General features: G+C 54.6%; 1 protein-coding gene across 1 annotated transcript in view; it reads left to right on the top strand.

Moving 5' to 3' along the window:
• Positions 1 to 18: 18 nt before the first annotated feature.
• The window catches only part of MORN1 (MORN repeat containing 1), a 51,555-nt gene continuing 33,892 nt past the window's right edge, over positions 19 to 17,681 (top strand). Inside the window, exons 1-7 of the mRNA XM_053575201.1 lie at positions 19 to 315; positions 1,930 to 2,001; positions 3,297 to 3,395; positions 4,177 to 4,287; positions 5,461 to 5,551; positions 6,386 to 6,473; positions 16,710 to 16,806. Coding sequence (XP_053431176.1) covers positions 240 to 315; positions 1,930 to 2,001; positions 3,297 to 3,395; positions 4,177 to 4,287; positions 5,461 to 5,551; positions 6,386 to 6,473; positions 16,710 to 16,806 — 634 coding nt within the window. The 5' untranslated portion in view covers positions 19 to 239. The remainder of the gene's footprint in view (positions 316 to 1,929; positions 2,002 to 3,296; positions 3,396 to 4,176; positions 4,288 to 5,460; positions 5,552 to 6,385; positions 6,474 to 16,709; positions 16,807 to 17,681) is intronic.

The raw sequence follows: 17,681 nt of genomic DNA, 5'->3' as shown, positions 1-17,681 counted from the left end.
CTTCCGGTGCGGGGCCCGAGGCCGTTGGCGGGGCGGTCTTCTAGGCGGAAGGGTCCCAAGCTGCGGAAACGTGCCGCTCTGCACAGGCGCAATTGCACCCTCTGGCTCCGGGCCCAGCTAAATCTGCTCCAGAGATTGTGATTGTCCAGGGGCTGGCCCCCGAGACCGTGCCCCCCTCGCGGCCAAAGACCAATGGGAGAGGGATTTGCTTGTTGCTACGGGAACCTTCTAGCGTCAAGATGGCGGCAGCCGGCGAGGAGACCTCGAGCTCTCCGAGGCCGCGTCTGGACCCACCGAGGCGACCGCCGCGGGATGGTAACGTCTGCGGCCCGGCGTGGGCCAGGGGACGGGTCGCCGCTGCCCATGGCTCCATTCGGGCTCTGTCGCTATACGTCCTCGACCCCCTAAACGTTCTCTTGGGAAGTGGGATTTCGGTGGCCGCCCTCCGGCCGGGCTCGCCCCGCAGCCCTGCGCCCCTCCTCCGCGGCAGGGAGGCCACCGGCGCGACCCGGACACCGAAGGCTCCCGCGTGCCCGGTGGTCGCGACGAGGAGCCGGGAGTCGGGAGCCCGGGACTCGCACCGTGGTCGGGGACCCCTGGGAACACTAAGACGCGCACTTCACAAGGAGTTTTTGGCAGGAATCGTTAAAACCAAAGAAACAGCCGGGCACGGGGCTCACACCTGTAATCCTAGCACTGTGCGAGGCTGAGGTGGGAGGATCTCTTGAGCTCACTCTTGTCTGAGCAAGAGTGAGATCCCCGACTCCACAAAAAAATAAAAAACCCAGCCGAGCGCCGTGGCAAGCGCCTGTAATCCCGGCGACTCGGGAGGCTGAGGCAGCAGGATGCTCACAGCCCGAGTCTGAGGTCGCAGTGAGCTGTGATGACGCCACTGCACTTTGCTCAGGACATAGGGCGAGACTCTGTCTCGGTAACAACAACGAGAACCAAAGAAACAGGTCTGGAATGAACTCAGTTCACCCCCAGTATCTTCAGGTGGAACCTGAAAGATTTATAGCAGATTCAGGAGACTGTGGTGACCCCCTGCCCTCTTTCCATAATTCCAGCCCCAGGCTGTGTCTTGAAAGCAAGGGAGGGCAGCGTCTGTGGCTCAGTGGGTAGGGAGGGCGGCGGCCCCATATACCCAGGGTGGTGAGTTTGAATCCAGCCCCGGCCAAACTGCAACAAAAAAATAGCCGGGCGTTGTGGCAGGTGCTTGTAGTCCCAGCTACTCGGGAGGCTGAGGCAGAAGAATTGCTTAGGCCCACGAGTTTGAGGTTGCTGTGAGCTGTAAACGCCACGGCACTCTACTGAGGGCAATAAAATGAGACACTGTCTCTACAAAAAAAAAAAAAAAGAAGAAAGCAAGCAAGGGAGCTGGTGGAAAAGAAGGCCCTGCCCTCCAGGAGCCACTGGAGTTGGAAATTGGGAGGTGATCTACCCTGCAGCTGAGGGGGAAGAGATGAAGCTGGCCAGGCCCTCATTGGGTATAGGTGTGGAGATAGTACACTACTGAAGGATCTCAGCACAGGGATGGGAGAGTCTGGCTCCTCTCCCCTTCTGTACCCTCACCTGGCTGACTGGGCTCATGGTACATCCTTCCTGGCTCAGTGCCAAGGTTCCCTTTTCAGGAGGGCACTCACCCTTCTCACTGGCCTGTCCTCCTGCACCACACAGTGCTCATCCATGTCACATACATAAAGGAACCAGTGGGTGGACCAGCAGTGAGCAGGAAAATCCATGAACCCGTGCTGAGCCATTGGGCAGCTGTGTAGGGGACTTTACTGAAGACAGAAACCTTGAAAGGGCCCCGAGGGAGCTGCACACCCACCCTCAAAGCTAGAGACAGCCTCCATCTCCAAATGTCTGATAAACATCAGTGCTGCCACCGTGTCCAATGCCCACCGTGTGCATCTTTTCAACATCCAGGTTATGGTGTCTACGTGTATCCAAATTCTTTCTTCCGATACGAAGGAGAGTGGAAAGGAGGGAAGAAACATGGTAAGAAGCCTCTGTGGCCTCAGCTGCCACCTCACAGCTGACAGAGCCAGTTTCCTTGGGGAGTCTGAGCAGGGGAAACAGGATTCCTGGGAGACCACTTTCTCATGGGCCTTGGGGTACCTCCAGCAAAGGGAGCTATGACTTGGAAATTCTCCCTGAAGTTTTGGTTAATGGCTTTATGGTTTACTACTGATTATAAAGAAATAACCTACTTTTTAGAAAAGCCACGCGCTAAAAGAAAGAAAATATAATGTCAAAATCACATGGAATCTCCCACCCCCTCCTGGGAAGTCTATGAACCTTCTGGGATCTGACTTCTCAGTGTCTGCTTCTATCATCTGCCAGTTTTTTGTTGTTGTTGTTTGGGGTTTTTTTTGGTTTTTTGGGTAAGACAGTCTCACTATGTCACCCTGGGTAGAGTGCCATGGTGTCACAGCTCACAGCAACCTCAAACCCTTGGGCTTAAGTGATTCTCTTGCCTCAGCCTCCCAAGTAGCTGGGACTACAGGTGCCTGTCGCAATGCCCGGCTATTTTTTGTTACAGTTGTCATTGTTGTTTAGCAGGCCCCAGCTGGGTTCGAACCTGCCAGCCTCTGTGTATGTGGCTGGTGTTGTAACCACTGTGCTGCAGTGGGCACCAAGCCCATCTGCCATTTTTTTTATTACAAGGTTAGTCTTTTGGTATTTTCTTATGTGAGTTCTTTTTGTGCCTGTTGATTATCAGTATTTTCTATATTTTTAGCCTTTTACCTTTTGTTTATAGTGTTTTTGCTACATACTTCTTACTTTTGTGCTGACTTCAAGGATACTCTTGTCCCAGGCCAGGAGTGAAGGCTCACATCTGAACTCTTTTGTTAGAGCCCAGCCTGTAAAGAGTCATTCTCCTTGGGAAATGCACACCTCAGTATCGCACCATGTCTTCCACTCGCTCTGTCCTCTGCCTGGTACTGCTAGAGGGCAGGCAAGGGGGCATCCCCTCTGAGGAGGCTGGGGGTAACCGGGTCTCGTCTGCTCTTCCCATGCCTAGGCAGTCTGTCTGGCTGAAAGAGCAGGGCACTCAGGAATGTGCCAGTGGATGTTGAGGGACTTTTTTTTTTTTTTTGCAGTTTTTGGACGGGGCTGGGTTTGAACCCACCACCTGTGGTATATGGGCTGGCACCCTACTCCTTTGAGCCACAGGCACAGCCTTTTTTTTTTTTTTTTTTTGTCAAAAACAAATGCAATGTAGAAGCCGTGCTTTACCTTGAGAAACAAGCCTCCTGGCACATGGGTGGCTTCATGGTACTGTCTTCCAGGTCACGGGAAGTTGCTGTGTAAAGATGGGAGTTACTATGAAGGAGAGTTTGTAGATGGAGAGATCACAGGAGAAGGCTGCCAGCTCTGGGCCTGGTCAGGTGAGCTCTGGAATGGCTGCCTGTTGACCCTTTTCTCAGAAACAATCTCAGGGGTCAGTTGGTCTCTCGTTTCTGGACACGAGGAGCCTCTGATTCCCCCACCATGTCTGGTAACAGCAGCATGCCAGGCTGGGGCAGGGCCACCACAGGGCCCCACCTCTGCATGCTGGGAACAGACATGGGGACCCTGGGTTGAGGTTCTGTGCTTACCTGGCAGGAACTCTGACTTCCCCTAACACTTTGTTGGAATAAAAATTTATCAGTCCAAAGTTATAGTGTTTCCCCTTTTCTGTGAAGATATTTTAGCCACATTGTATCCCTAGACAAGAGAATGCCAGAGCAGAACTCCTCCGCAGGCTGCCAAGGGATGTCCCTGGGAACCTTAGCCTTTTACAGGGGACGGGTGGTCAGTTCTCAGTGGGGAACTTTGCTCTGGGGCTCAGTTTTCAATTGTTTTCTAAAGAGCCTGTGAGAAGGTTAACAACCCCAGGTCACCTAGAGGGACCTTTGCCCTTGAGCACAGGGGATGGACCCTATAGACACCCACAGGGTGCCAGTCTCAGCACATTCACAGCTGTAGTGGAAGGACCAATCCCATCTCATCAAGGTTTGCCCTCATCTACCAGCCTCAGTACTGACAAACAAAGGCATCCATCCTAAAATGGCCCCTGCAGCCACCCTTGGTCAGGGGTCAGAGGAAGTCTTGGCTATTGCTCTGGGGATGTGGGGAACAGCTCTGGCTCTCAATGCCTGTCTCCCCACCCTTCCTTATCCGCATCAGGAAATACCTATTCTGGACAGTTTGTTTTGGGAGAACCTCAAGGACGCGGCGTCATGAAGTACAAATCCGGTGGATATTATGAAGGGGAGGTCTCCCATGGCATGAGGGAAGGTATGGTGTCTGCGGCTCGCACTGGTGCTGACTACAAGCTTGGTGCTGCGTTGGGGAGGGGCAGGGCCCTTGGGAGGGGCGCATCTCCATGTCCCTCAAGTCTTGGAACCCTAGACCTGGCCATCCGACTTTAGAAGTTGGGAAAAAAGGTAGTGCTTGAGCCTCCTCTCTGCCCCAGGCTGCCTCTGCTGTAGTTCTGAGTGGGCCAAGCCGCTGTGTATCGGGGCCCCAGCCAGCTGTGTCCAGGGACACAGCCGCACCTGTTGTCCACTGCTGTGTCGCAGCCACATTTAATTATGTGCTCTCCATCCTGGGATACACCAGGGCACATCTCTGTTCTTACACAGGATCACTCATGACCACAAACAGTGGCTCAGCCAGACCTGGACTGCCCTGCAGGTCCTCAGGGGTCTGGCAAGCCTAGCTCCAGGCAGCTAGATCAATTCCTGCACGTTCTGTCAGCCAAAGCAAGTTAGGGGCCAGATTCCAGGGAGCCACATCCTCCATGTGCACCAAGAGCAGGGCTGTCATGTGCCTTTGCCTCCGTCAAGCCAGGCGCCACACAGGCCCAGGGCTGAAGGGCCACCTGCCCCCAAAAATCAAGCGTGTGGGTCACCCTCACTGCAGACGCGGCCCCTTTTCTCCCTCCAGCATTTCCTTATGTTGAGAGGTGGAAATACCTTCAAATTTCTGAGCTGTTCACAATTGGAAAATGCCACACAATTCACTGGTTGGTTCTTCCTCAGGCCTTGCATGTCCAAGTGCTCTGAGATGGCTGCTCAGGTTGAGTGCTGCTCCCCTCACTAAGAGATGGAGACTGCTGTAACAGCTGCACAACAGTGTGATCCCGGAAGGCTCAGATGTGGGTCTCAGGGACCCCTTCAGCCACCCCAGCCTTTGAGAGCTGGGCCCCGGACCCACTTTTGCTGGCACCTTGAGCTGACAGGCCCTGTGCCACGTCACTCCTGCCATTCCTGTCCTGGCAGTGCTGAACAGTGCCCAGAACCTCCCCCAGAAGGACCATTTGGCTCCTGGGAGGCCTGAGTGAACCCTCCTGCCTGTGGGCACAGGGCCGGGGAGCCAGGGCCCTCTCTGAGATGGGAGGGGCTGGAAGCGGGGTCCCCTCCACAGGAGACACAAAGCAAAGTTCACCTCTTTTGGTCCCTTTGCCAGGACTCGGGTTTCTGGTGGATGGAGATGGACAAGTATACCAGGGGTCATTTCATGACAACAGAAGGCATGGCCATGGACAGATCCTCTTCAGGTGAGCTCAAGTCTGGAGGTGTTGGCTGGAAGCAAGCTCCTTGAGCTGCCCTGGCCTGGGGAATAGGTGAGACTGGCCACGTAGAAGTCCTTGGCCTGGTCCAGCCTCTGTGGGTGATCTTTTCCTGCCCTGTTGTCTGAGTACTTTCTGTAGTTTTGGTGTTATTTTGTCATTTTGCCCTTATTTAATGAAACTGATTGCGCATTTAATTTAAAAAAAAACATTAAGGCGGTGCCTGTGGCTCAGTGAGTAGGGCGCCGGCCCCATATGCTGAGGGTGGTGGGTTTAAACCCAGCCCCGGCCAAACTGCAACAACAAAAAAAAAATAGCCAGACATTGTGGCGGGCGCCTGTAGTCCTAGCTGCTTGGGAGGCTGAGGCAAGAGAATCGCGTAAGCCCAAGAGTTAGAGGTTGCTGTGAGCCATGTGACGCCACGGCACTCTACCCGAGGGAGGTACAGTGAAACTCTGTCTCTACAAAATAAATAAATAAATAAAATTTAAAAAAACATTAATAGCCCCCACTCTGTTAAAATACCTCCTAGGAAGGTGGGACTGATGGGAGGGTGGAGCCACTGTGGGGATTAGAGGACCTGCATTCCCCACTGCCCTGGAAAGCACGCCTGCTATTGAGGGTGGGGCGGCGGATGTGCCTAAACTGCTGGTCACTAGACCCCAGTTGGCTCCAGTGAGGTAAGAGCTCTGGGGGCCGCCTGGGCTCAGGGCCTATTTTGCTGTGTTTCCCCATGGAGTGTGCTGAGGGGGGTCTGAGGAGCTGGTGTGAGGCACCTCCGTCACCTGCTCCCCACTGAGTGCCTCCATGCTCATCCTCCAGGAATGGCGACAAGTATGACGGTGACTGGGTCCGGGACCAACGTCAGGGACATGGGGTGCTGTGCTGCGCAGATGGCTCCACCTACGAGGTACCCAGGGAGCAGGCGTGAGGCCTGGTGCTGGGCTCCTGGGGCATTTGGCAGTCCTCACATGCTGGTCCCTCCACTTCTGGAGGCCAAGTGTGGGCAGACCCGCTCCCTCCTGAACAGCTGGGACAGGTCCTGCACCAAAAGGCAGACGAGCAAGGAGAGGGAGACGGAGGAGCTGTTCACTCTTGCTCCTCCTGAGTACGTGGGAGGCACCTCCAAAGTGGCAGCCTCCCTCTCCAGTGTAGACACATCTTCACCTGAAACAAAGAAGGAAGGGTGTTGGGGCAGCAGCAGGCAGGGGCAGAGCGTGGCATGCAGACCGAAGTCAAGCCTCTCTGTTGTTAAGTCTGTAGCGGTTCAGAGTCACGCTTCTCTCCTGGTGCAGAGGGGATGGTCTCACAAGCGGGCTTCTGTGATGGGCATCAGTTTTCTACAAGAGAGAAACTCCTGCTTCCTGTATCTGCAGTTTCTCAAAATAATCAGCTCAAAATAGTCCTTATGCCACAGAGAGATGTCCTGGGGCAACTCAGTCTGGCTTCCTGCAGGCCCCAGAAGCCGTGACTATGACCTTGTTCATGTCACCGACAAGAAAACTGAGGTTCAAAGAGGACTGCTCAGCTTCTGGGCCACCAGCCTTTGTAACCAGTTGGTCTGAGTCCTGGAGCCATCCATCTCCTTGTGGAAGTGAGTCACTCCTCTGAGGATAAGGTGGGCTTGGGGCTGGCAGCCCCTTTCCTAGGAGGTTAATGGGATTCCAGGCTCCAGTAAGGTTGCTGGAGGCGATCAAGGCACAACACAAGACTTTTGCAGGCCCTGAAGGACGTGGGTGCTCAGCAGGGCAGAGTGGGGGGAGTCAGCCTGTCCCACCTGAGCACCAACAGCAGCCGGTGTGCAAGTGATGGGCGGTGGTTCCCATGGTCCTGTGAAGACACAGGACGCTTAGAATGGCAGGAGTCAGCCTGTCCCACCTGAGCACCAACAGCAGCCGCTGTGCAAGTAATGGGCGGTGGTTCCCATGGTCCTGTGAAGATACAGGACGCTTAGAGTGGCAGGAGTCAGCCTATCCCACCCGAGCACCAACAGTAGCCAACGTACAAGTGACGTACAGTGGTTCCCGTGGTCCTGTGAAGACACAGGATGCTTAGAATGGCAGGAGTCAGCCTGTTCCACCCGAGCACCAACAGCAGCTGGTGTGCAAGTCACGGGCGGTGGGTCCCATGGTCCCGTGAAGACACAGGGTGCTTAGAATGGCAGGAGTCAGCCTGTCCCACCCGAGCACCAACAGCAGCTGGTGTATAAGTGACGTACAGTGGGTCCCGTGGTCCCATGAAGACACAGACGCTTAGAGTGGCAGGAGTCAGCCTGTCCCACCCGAGCACCAACAGCAGCCGGTGTACAAGTGACGTACAGTGGGTCCCGTGGTCCCATGAAGACATAGACGCTTAGAATGGCAGGAGTCAGCCTGTTCCACCCGAGCACCAACAGCAGCCGGTGTACAAGTGACGTACAGTGGGTCCCGTGGTCCCATGAAGACACAGACGCTTAGAATGGCAGGAGTCAGTCTATCCCACCCAAGCACCAACAGTAGCCGATGTACAAGTGACATACAGTGGTTCCCATGGTCCTGTGAAGACACAGTCCGCTTAGAATGGCAGGAGTCAGCCTATCCCACCTGAGCACCAACAATAGCCAGTATACGAGTGATGTGTGGTGGTTCCCATGGTCCCATGAAGAGACAGGGTGCTTAGAGTGGCTGGGTTGGCGGGGAGGGTGGAGAAGGCCTCTCCAGAAGCGTCAGCCCCTGAACTGAGGCCAGGGCCTGGAGGGCCCTCCAGGTAGAACGAGCACAGGCAGAGGGAATAGCCCAGCAGAGCTGGGGAAGAACTAGGTAGAGCCACACACAGAGGCCTGGAGCCTCAGAGGGCAGCAGGTCGGTCAAGGTCTCACGGCAATATTAGGAAGATGGGCATGTTAACCCCTGAGTGCCCTCTTGTTCTTAGCTGGAGAATGACAGGAAAGGCAGTGTCACACTTGTCCAAAGAAAGGTGAGGATGGCCTGTGTGAGGTGCAGGCCTGTCAAGATGGCTGGGTGTGGCTCGGCACCCATAGCTCAGCAGTAAGGGCACCGGTCACATACACCAGGGGCTGGCGGGTTTGAACCTGGCCAGGGCCTGCTAAACAACAACGACAACTGCAACAAAAAAATAGCTGGGCATTGTTGTGGGCACCTAGAGTCCCAGCTGCTTGGGAGGCTGAGGTAGGAGAATTGCTTAAGCCCAAAAGTTTGAGGTTACTGTGAGCTGTGATGCTACAGCACTCTACCGAGGGCAACATAGTGAAACTCTGTCTCAAAACAAACGAAAGATTCGCTGGGCAAAGATGTTGGGCTTGATGGCCAGTCAGATGTCAGGCAGAGGCAGAAGAGACTGCATAGTCAGGTCTTTATCCTCATGCTCCAGCTGGGGGATCAGAGCTGCCACAGCTCCAACGAGCCCCAGACTCCTGGAGCTTCAGGTTAGGGTTAAATACAACATCCACATGTGTGGGAGTCTCCGTCCCTGCCAGCACACACCTGTGAGTCCCAGCAATGACTGGAAAGAAGGCCCTGGGATCAGCCCTGCTGAGGTCCTGTATGGTGGCATCTCTCAGAGTGTTAGGCCGAGCATTTCCCCAGGAAACTCTGCAAGGGCAGGAGATACTGGCCAGAGAGTAGACGCTACTGGGTTTTCTAGGCCCTGGCCCAGAGAACCTCAGGAGTTAAAAATAGACAGTGGACTCCAAGAGGGAAGGCCTCTACCCTGTGGTCCCACCGCGCCTCCAGCACAGCAAAGGAGAGATGTAAGCAGGCCCAGTTCCCATGAAGCGAGGACAGTAGAATAGAGAGGTGACCAGTTAGGAGCTGGCACAGAGATGGGAGGCATCTTGTCCTGGCCACAGGTCCCCAGGGTGGCACATCATGGGAGGCCGCATGCCCATCTTCCCTACTTGTGAAACAGTTCTGCCTGGTGAAGTGTCCCGGGACTGTAAAGCCCTTGTGTAGGCCGCTGGCCATAAGCCAGTGTCCTCACTGAGCCCCTGCTGCTGGGCTGGTGCCGCTGGCAGATGCTCCTGTAGCGGGCAGAGCTCTGCGTAGCAGATACTGGCCAGACACAGATCTCTCCCTTAGCTCTGCAAAGCTGGGCCCCTGACCACAGCCTGCAGGGCTAAAGTAGACATGGGGCCAGAACCATTAGGCTGTGCTGTCGGCTCCACTCCCTGGGTCTGGGCCCCACCCTAAGCCTCACACACCTCAGTCACAGACCCACAGCTCTGCACCCCACTTTACCAAAGGAGAAACTGAGGGACAGGGTTGGGCTCCCAGACAGGAAACGGCAGAGCAGCCCCTGGGGTTCTGGCAACGGCCTGGGGCCTTGCCATTCCCTAAGATTCAGGGAAGTAGTGGTCAGCATGGGCGTGTCGGCCCAGCTGCGTTCTGCCAGGGACACACTTGGGGCTGAGGGACTCTGAGGTGCCCTCAGCATCTCCGCCAGGGGGCAGCCCAGTTCCATTAACGGGCAGCCGTACCCAGCCTGGAGCCCTGAGGAAGAGATGTTGCCTTCCCGGAGCCAGAGAGGCTTAGCTCCCAGTGGACGAGCTAGACAGACAGGAAAGGCCCTGCCTTGGCCCCAACTCTGGCCATGCAGGCTGAAGACCCAGGAGGCCAGACCTGCCTCCAGCCGTGCGCCAACACGGACTCTGAGGATGGGGACAATCCACTCGGCAGCTTCTCAGCTGGGAATGGATTATCCTCCTGGCACTAAAGCCTTGAACTTGGTGCGAAGTCTTTATGCAAACCTTTGTGTAAACCACTCATCATGGCATTAGCGATCCCCTCCTTCCAATACCTGGCTCAGGACTGTGGCCTGGGGCTGTCCACAAATCATTTTCCAAGGTGTATCCACGCACCAGGGCAGGCCTGTGGTCCTGAGCACCATGAGGACACACACCTGTCTGCAATGGCCTGGACTGATGCCATGCTCCCTCCAGCCTCCTGCTGATGGTGATGGCGTGGCCGAGTGGAAGCGTTTTTCCTGCTTGGACTGCATGGACACTGTGAGCAGAGAAGGGTGCCCAAGTCTGCTCAGACCACTCGGGATCAGGACAGGCCCATAGGGCCTCCTCAGATGTAGTGCAGCACAGGCTGCCAGGACGTGCTTTAGAGGCAGCAGGAGATTTCCATGAGACCACTTTATAAGGAAAACTTCCCGGCCAGCCTTCCCATGCCCACCCTCCACATGCAGAGTAAGAGGCTGTGGGGACATCTTGGCCGAGCCCAGCGATTATTCCTTGTGGTGACGTCAGACAAATATTTAGCCCTCTTTTTAAGGGTTTTTTTTTTTTTAAGGTTTTTCTTTTTAGCCTACCCCCCACACACACTTTTATTTTTTTAATTTTTTTTGCTCATGCCTATAATCCCAGCACTCTGGGAGACCAAGGCGGTGGATCACCTGAGTTCGCAAGTTCAAGACCCTCCTGAGCTAGAGCGAAACCCTCATCTCTAAAAAACTAGCCAAAGGCGGCACCTGTGGCTCAAGGAGTAGGGTGCCGGTCCCATATGCCGGAGGTGGTGGGTTCAAACCCAGCCCCGGCCAAAAAATAAAATAAAATAAAAAACTAGCCAAGAGTTGTGGCGGGCGCCTGTTGTCCCAGCTACTGGGAGGCTGAGGCAAGACAATCGCTTGAGCCCAGGAGTCTGAGGTTGCTGTGATCTATGACACCATAGCACTCTACCAAGGGTCTCACAATAATAATAAAAATAAAAAAAAAGAATAAAATTTTTTTCATGGTAAAATATAAGTGAAATTCACCATTTTCATGTGCACAGTTCCCATGGCACTAGGCACATCACAGTGTCCTGCAACTGTCACCACTGTCATTATCTCCAGGACTTTCTCATCTTCCCAAATGAAGCCCTGACCCCACCAAACTCCCACCCCAGCACCTGGCACCGCCATGCTGCCTCCTGGTTCTGTGGATTGGGCAACTCTGGGGACATCTTGCAAGTGGACCCTGTCATGTCCATCCTTCAACTCTGGCGACGCCCTGCAAGTGGACCCTGCCCTGTTCATCCTTCCGTGTATGACTTGTCTCACTGACCATACTGTGTTCAAGGTCCAGCCATGCTGTGGTGTCAGGAGCCCCTTCTTTTCTGAGGGGCTGAATAACACTCCATTGTACATATAGACCACAATTTGCTTAGCTTCTCATGCATCTAGGGACACACACATTGCTTCTATATTTACGCCGTTGTGACCATGCTGCTGTGGACATGGGTGTGTGTGCCAGGCCCAGCTGCTCACACCCATAATCAAGACAGGAGGATCACTTCAGCCAAGACTTTGCAGCCTGATCAAGTGCCACAGGAAAACTCCATCTCTACAAAAACTAGCCAGGCGTTGTGGTGGGCACCTATAGCCACAGCTACTTGGGAGGCTGAGGCAGGAGGTTCATGTGAGCTGAGGAGCTGGAGGCTGTAGTGAGCTGTGATTGCACCACTGCTGTCCAGCCTGTCTCTAAAAACAAAACAAAAATCAGTGTACAAATACCTCTTAGAAACCCTGCCTTCAATTCTTTGGGGTATATAAGCAGGGTGGATCACTAGGTCACATGGCAATTCTATTTTAATGTTTTGGAGCTGCCACATTGTTTTCCACTGTGGCTGCTCCATTTTACGTTCCTGCCAGCAGTGCACGAGGGTTCAGATTTTTCCACATCCTGCTGTTGTTATTTTTTAAATAGCCATCCCAATGAGTGTTAGCCCTCTTAACAGTAACATAATTAGCATGTAAGCCCCATCCGCTGCCAGCCGTTGCAGTTGCCACCATGAAGACACAGGTTCACTCTTCTCTGCATGGGGCCTCTGTACTCAACCCTCAGGACGCCCCCTCACTGGGCTGGAAACACCCAGGGTAAGACTGTCACCGCCAGCTGTGAGCAATGTCCTCATGGGGTAGATTTAAACTTCTGATTTCCTCCCTCTTCACCTGTGTCCCAGGCCACGCCCTTCTGCACTTAGCTGCCTCCAGAAAGCTGCCCCGTCCCCATCCCTGCCACACACCCACCAGCATTCTGCTTCATTATTTTAGAGATAATTTTAGTTTGCCCTTGGCCATCTCTTACAATTCCTACCTGGGCCCAGGTTTTCCAGACTAGGAGAAAAGAATCTAGACCCAGAGCAGAGAAAAAAGGTCAGCAGACCCAGAGGGTATGCTCAGGCAGGGCCACCGGAAACCTGCACGGGCCACGGCCATGGTCTCGGGCAGAGGACAAGGCGGCAGGTGTGTCTGGCAAGCCACATCTCCTGCCTTGTGGCCACATTCCATAAGACAGCTTCAGGAAGAATCCTTTTAAAAATTAGTTCTAGGATTAGTGCCCGTAGCTCAGTGGTTGGGGCACCGGCCACATACACTGAGGCTGGTGGGTTTGAACCTGGCCCGGGCGTGCCAAACAATGACAACTTCAAACAAAAATATGGCTGGGCGTTGTCCTGGGCACCTGTAGTCCCAGCTCCTTGGAAGGCTGAAGCAAGAGAATCGCTTAAGCCCAAGAGTTTGAGGTTGCTTAAGCTGTGACACCACACCACAGCAATCTACTGAAGGCAGCATAGTGAGACTCTGTCTTAAAAAATAAATAAAAATTGGGTGGCGCCTGTGGCTCAGCGGGTAGGGCGCCGGTCCCATATGCCGGAGGTGGCGGGTTCAAACCCAGCCCCGGCCAAAAAAAAATAAATAAATAAATAAATAAATAAATAAAAATTAGTTCTAGAAGAAAACATGTTCCTGAAAATAAAAGCAATGTATCCTGAAGCCAAAAATATTTCCCTGGAGTCAAACTTGGCAGCTGTGAAAGCCAGTCCAGCCTGGGCCTGGGGCTACACACTCCTCTGTAGGCCCCTGAGGGCTTCGTGCTGACTTTGTCCCTGCCCCTGGTCTGCATCTTGCTGCCTCAACCTCCTAGGACAGAGAGGGCTTGGGGGTGTCCCCCACAGGCACAGGGCACAGCATCCAGAGTGTTTCCCAGGGAGCCGGGGACAATGCTGGGGAGCAGACAAGGGGAAAGGGCTCCCACAGCCACGCTGCATCTGCATGTCTGCTCCGGGAGTACCCGGCCTCCGTGTGCCCCAGGACTGCTGGCTCCCAGCTGCCCTGGGCTACACCTGGGCTCTGCCTTTCACCATGGTGCTCTGAGGGGAGCCTGCTGCTTGGTGCACCTGCTTGCCCAAACACCTTGGCCTTCCTCTCCTCACCTGGGCTTCATGGGAAGGCTGGTCCAGAGCCATGGGGCTGAGCCTCCCAATGCCACTTTTAACCCAGAAGAGCCATGAGAATTTGGGAGTCCACCAGCTCTCTTCATTTTGATGCTGCTACCCTGGGGTGGCTACCAGAGCCCTCAAGGGAACTAAGTTTGATGTCTACAGATGTCCGAGTAGCCACACTTCAGCGCCCTGTGGCCCCACCGTTAACTGGGAAGTGAAGGGAGATGCCTGTCCCTGAAGACTGAGGATGGGGACGCCTATTCCATCTGGGCAGGGCTCCCTCAGGCCCTGGGTCCCTTGGCAGGCAGGAGGATCCAAGCAGTTCCAAGATGACCTAAGGGTGCTTGGCAGCTGGTCCTGCTGCACAAGGTGGTGACCTCAGCAAAAGTCAACTACATGAGCCAAGTGTCTGGTCAGGGAGATTTACTCCCTCCAGACCATGAACACCATGAAGGCCAATGCCAGAGAGCCTGGGCCTGGGCTGCAGTGCTGACCTCCACCTGATAGGCACCTGGTGTGTCAACCAGACCCTGTTACCCTTTGCAGGGCCAGAGGCAGGAGGTCCTGATATGCCGGGATAGGCAGCCTTCTGGCAAGGATAGAGACTGCACATGAGCCAGGGCACCTATAAACAGGAGATGGCACAGCCACGGAGTCACTGCCTTGAAATCATAGAAAGAAAAACAGCATTGATTAACTAGAAAGGGCTTCCCTCAATGAGAAAGGGATTCGGCATGTATTTCTTACAATTTGCCATAATTCAGTTTGTATTAATTTTTTTTTTTTTAAGAGGCAGGAGCTCGGCCTGTGGCCCAGGCTGGAGTGCCATGACGTCATAATAGTTCACTGCAGCCTCCAACTCCCAGGCTCACATGATCCTCAGTCTTGCTTTATTTGGGTGTGGACATGGGCTCCACATGGTTCTGTCCCCCACAGACACACTTGTCCTCACCTGAGTGCCAGGCAGCAGCAGGGAGGAGGAAGAGCAGGTGCCACCAGCTCCTGAGGGTTTATGTCAGCAGCACCACGGCCACTTCCCAGGTACCCCGCCTCGCCACATGGGAGCACCACACAGGGCTTTGCCCTGGACTATACCTGAAAGATCCCTGAGCCCCGTGGATGTCCCAAGTGTTGAAGGCCCCCAGCCTGGCCCTTCTCAATGTCACAGGCAGGCATAGCCAGGAGCCTCTGCAACACCACATGTTAATACAGTGGCCTCACGGAGGAACTGCAGACTTCCCAAATACAGGATTCAGAACATTAGTGAGGCGGGACTTTGCTCACCTGCACTTCGTGGAGCTCAAGGTGGGGCCCGACACCAGGATAGACAGCCCTGACCTGCAGACCATCTCTGTGGGGCCCTGCGTGTGGATTCCTGCAGGCTCTGTGCATCTTCATAGCCTGTGTGTGCTTGGCTTTTCCCACCAGCGCAGGGCTCACTGGAGATGGCTGAGTGGCTGCTGTGCCCACACCTGCCTCCAAGTGCTTTCCAGAGGAAAAATGTCGCAATTCCCGTTACTGGCGGTCACATGGGCCCAAGCACCACTACAGAGAAAGCACCACTTTCAGCCTCCCCCATCAAGCCTCTGCTGGTACCAGGGACTTTGAAGTGTTTACCATGAGCCCATTCACATGCGGCACCCTCACCCCTCAGAGGGACCCCAACACGGACAAGTTTAGAGACAGACATGAGGACGGAGATTGGGCAGGGGACAGAGGCTGCTCCAGAAGTGTCAGCAGAATGCACAGGGCCCAGAGTGCAGGGGGCCGTGGCTCTTCCCACCATGCACTGCTGGGGCAACACCAGCCAAGCGCTGGAGCATCCAGGATCTCAGCCAGGCAGCCTCAGGCAGATCTGGGGCTGGGGTTGGAGGAACAGTGGTGGCAGCCGTACCTCTGCCCACCCAGCACCCCAGCTGGCAACCCAGCCTCTCTGAGGCTAAGAGCTGTTGTGCTGCCACTGCCAGGCGCCCACACAGCTGCCCGTTGTCCCAGCACCCTCAGCCTGGGAGCATGAGCCACAGTTCCAACCAGCAGCTGCAGGCCACCCGCCCTGCCCCCTCCTGGGTTCCCCTTTGCACTGTCTCCTGCTATGACCTGGCTCCCTGCGGTCCACTGACCCCAGGCTTTCCAGGGGCCCAGGAGAGATGGCACCGCCCACTCCTGCCCACACTGCTCTTCCCCATGCACCCGGGTCTGAGATCACGGAGAAGCCCCAAAAGGCGGGCCCTGCACTGCACTCATACAGGCACCCTGAGAGAGCGGGCAGGGAGGTGGGAGCCACATTAACTTCTGCAGAGGAGTGAATAGAACAAAAACCGGCCTTTGGTTGATTTTCTTTCCAATGCAAGTCATTTATAGTCAAATAAAATACCATTACAATCTTGAGATTTTCCATGAAAATAATTTTCCTGCTACTACTTCACATCATTTTTCCACTTTGTTGTGAGTCTGGTTCGGAAGCCTGGCCTGCTGTGAAGGGGCAGAGTGGGCTGTAGGGAACAGGCCTCCTCCCAAGTGTGTGGTGCTCTTGTTCAAACTGTGTTAATTTTATCTGGCCTTTTCTCTCGTAAATGGTCCTCAGTCCGAACACTGCAGCACTGTGGTTCCCAGGTCCAGGTCTCCTTTATGATACATAGCACAAATGCCGTATCTTTGTATTAAAAGGGTTTTTGTGCTGAAAATGTGCCCGTTAGAGACGGTGTTTTGATTGCATTTTGTACACCATGCTGTTGTTCCCATACTTCTGGCATCGTTAAAATTCAAAAGGGAGTATATTTTGCAAAGCAAATTGGATAAAATTCTAATAAAATGTGGTTTCTCACCATCAAAGGAAAACTGTGAGGACCCTCAGGACAATGTGGCTTCTGGCAGCCTTTGGTCCCCGAGGGCCACCCAAGTCCCTGTGGCCCCGGCCTCAGGCCTCGCCGTTCTCTCTTTAGGGACAGTGGCACAGCGACGTCTTCAGTGGCCTGGGCAGCATGGCCCACTGCTCAGGGGTCAGATACCATGGACTGTGGATCAACGGCCACCCAGCAGGTGGGTGTCTTCAGCTTTCTTGGTGGCCTTGTGTAGTCACCGTAGGTGGAATCATGGCCCAGCCCCTGGGCAGTCACGTGTGAGGTCTTGGTGCCAGAGCATATTGGCACAGGGCTGCGAGAAAGTAGAATCTAAAATCCCCCCACCTCTTAGAAAAAATATGTTCTAATTTGATTTCAAAAGAGCTTATGGACATGCAAAGGCCCTGAGACCCAGGTGGTGCTGCTGCAAGTTGGCCTTCCTGGCCATGGCCCTCCCAGCTAGGGACCCAGTCATAGGCCCTCTTAGCCCCATGGGCCTGAATATCTGGGTAGCTCGGTCATGGCTTTGTTCACCGTCTCCAGCCTGAGCTCTACGCAGTAGGGTCTCCCTTTGAGCTAGTAGGCTCTGCTCTGTTTTTATCCCTGAGACATGAGATTCCCCCCAGAACAGTGTGGGGAACCCCTTAGGGGCCCCGCTGTCCCCGCCCAAGTGCCCAGTGCTCTATTGGGTCTGAGCTGCCGCTCCCTAGTGGGCACATACCTGGTGGAGCTGCTCTGTCTGCCCACGTTGGGCTGGTGTCCACAGCCTCTCCCAGCAGTGGCATCTGAAGGCCTCCAATACCCACGAGGGGGTAGAGTCAGGGTTCAGCAGCAGTGGGCCCCTGGGCACAGGCTGTGTATGCTCCGCCTTTAGCAGGCCCAGGCCAAGGGGACATGGGGCCTGAATCCCCAGCAGCAGAAGATAGCAGAGCATACCACTAGCAGGGTCCCTGCGGTTTATTTAATGTGATCCTTGCCATGAAATGAAGAGCCCTGAGTTCCCACAGAGGACCCTCACGTCTCCTATTTAAGGGCTGCCCAAGCCACTTCTCACCATGATGGTTGTCTGCTTGT

Source organism: Nycticebus coucang, chromosome 22 (genome assembly GCF_027406575.1).
Source record: "Nycticebus coucang isolate mNycCou1 chromosome 22, mNycCou1.pri, whole genome shotgun sequence".
NCBI lineage: Eukaryota > Metazoa > Chordata > Mammalia > Primates > Lorisidae > Nycticebus > Nycticebus coucang.
This window is presented reverse-complemented; position numbering and strand designations above follow the sequence as displayed.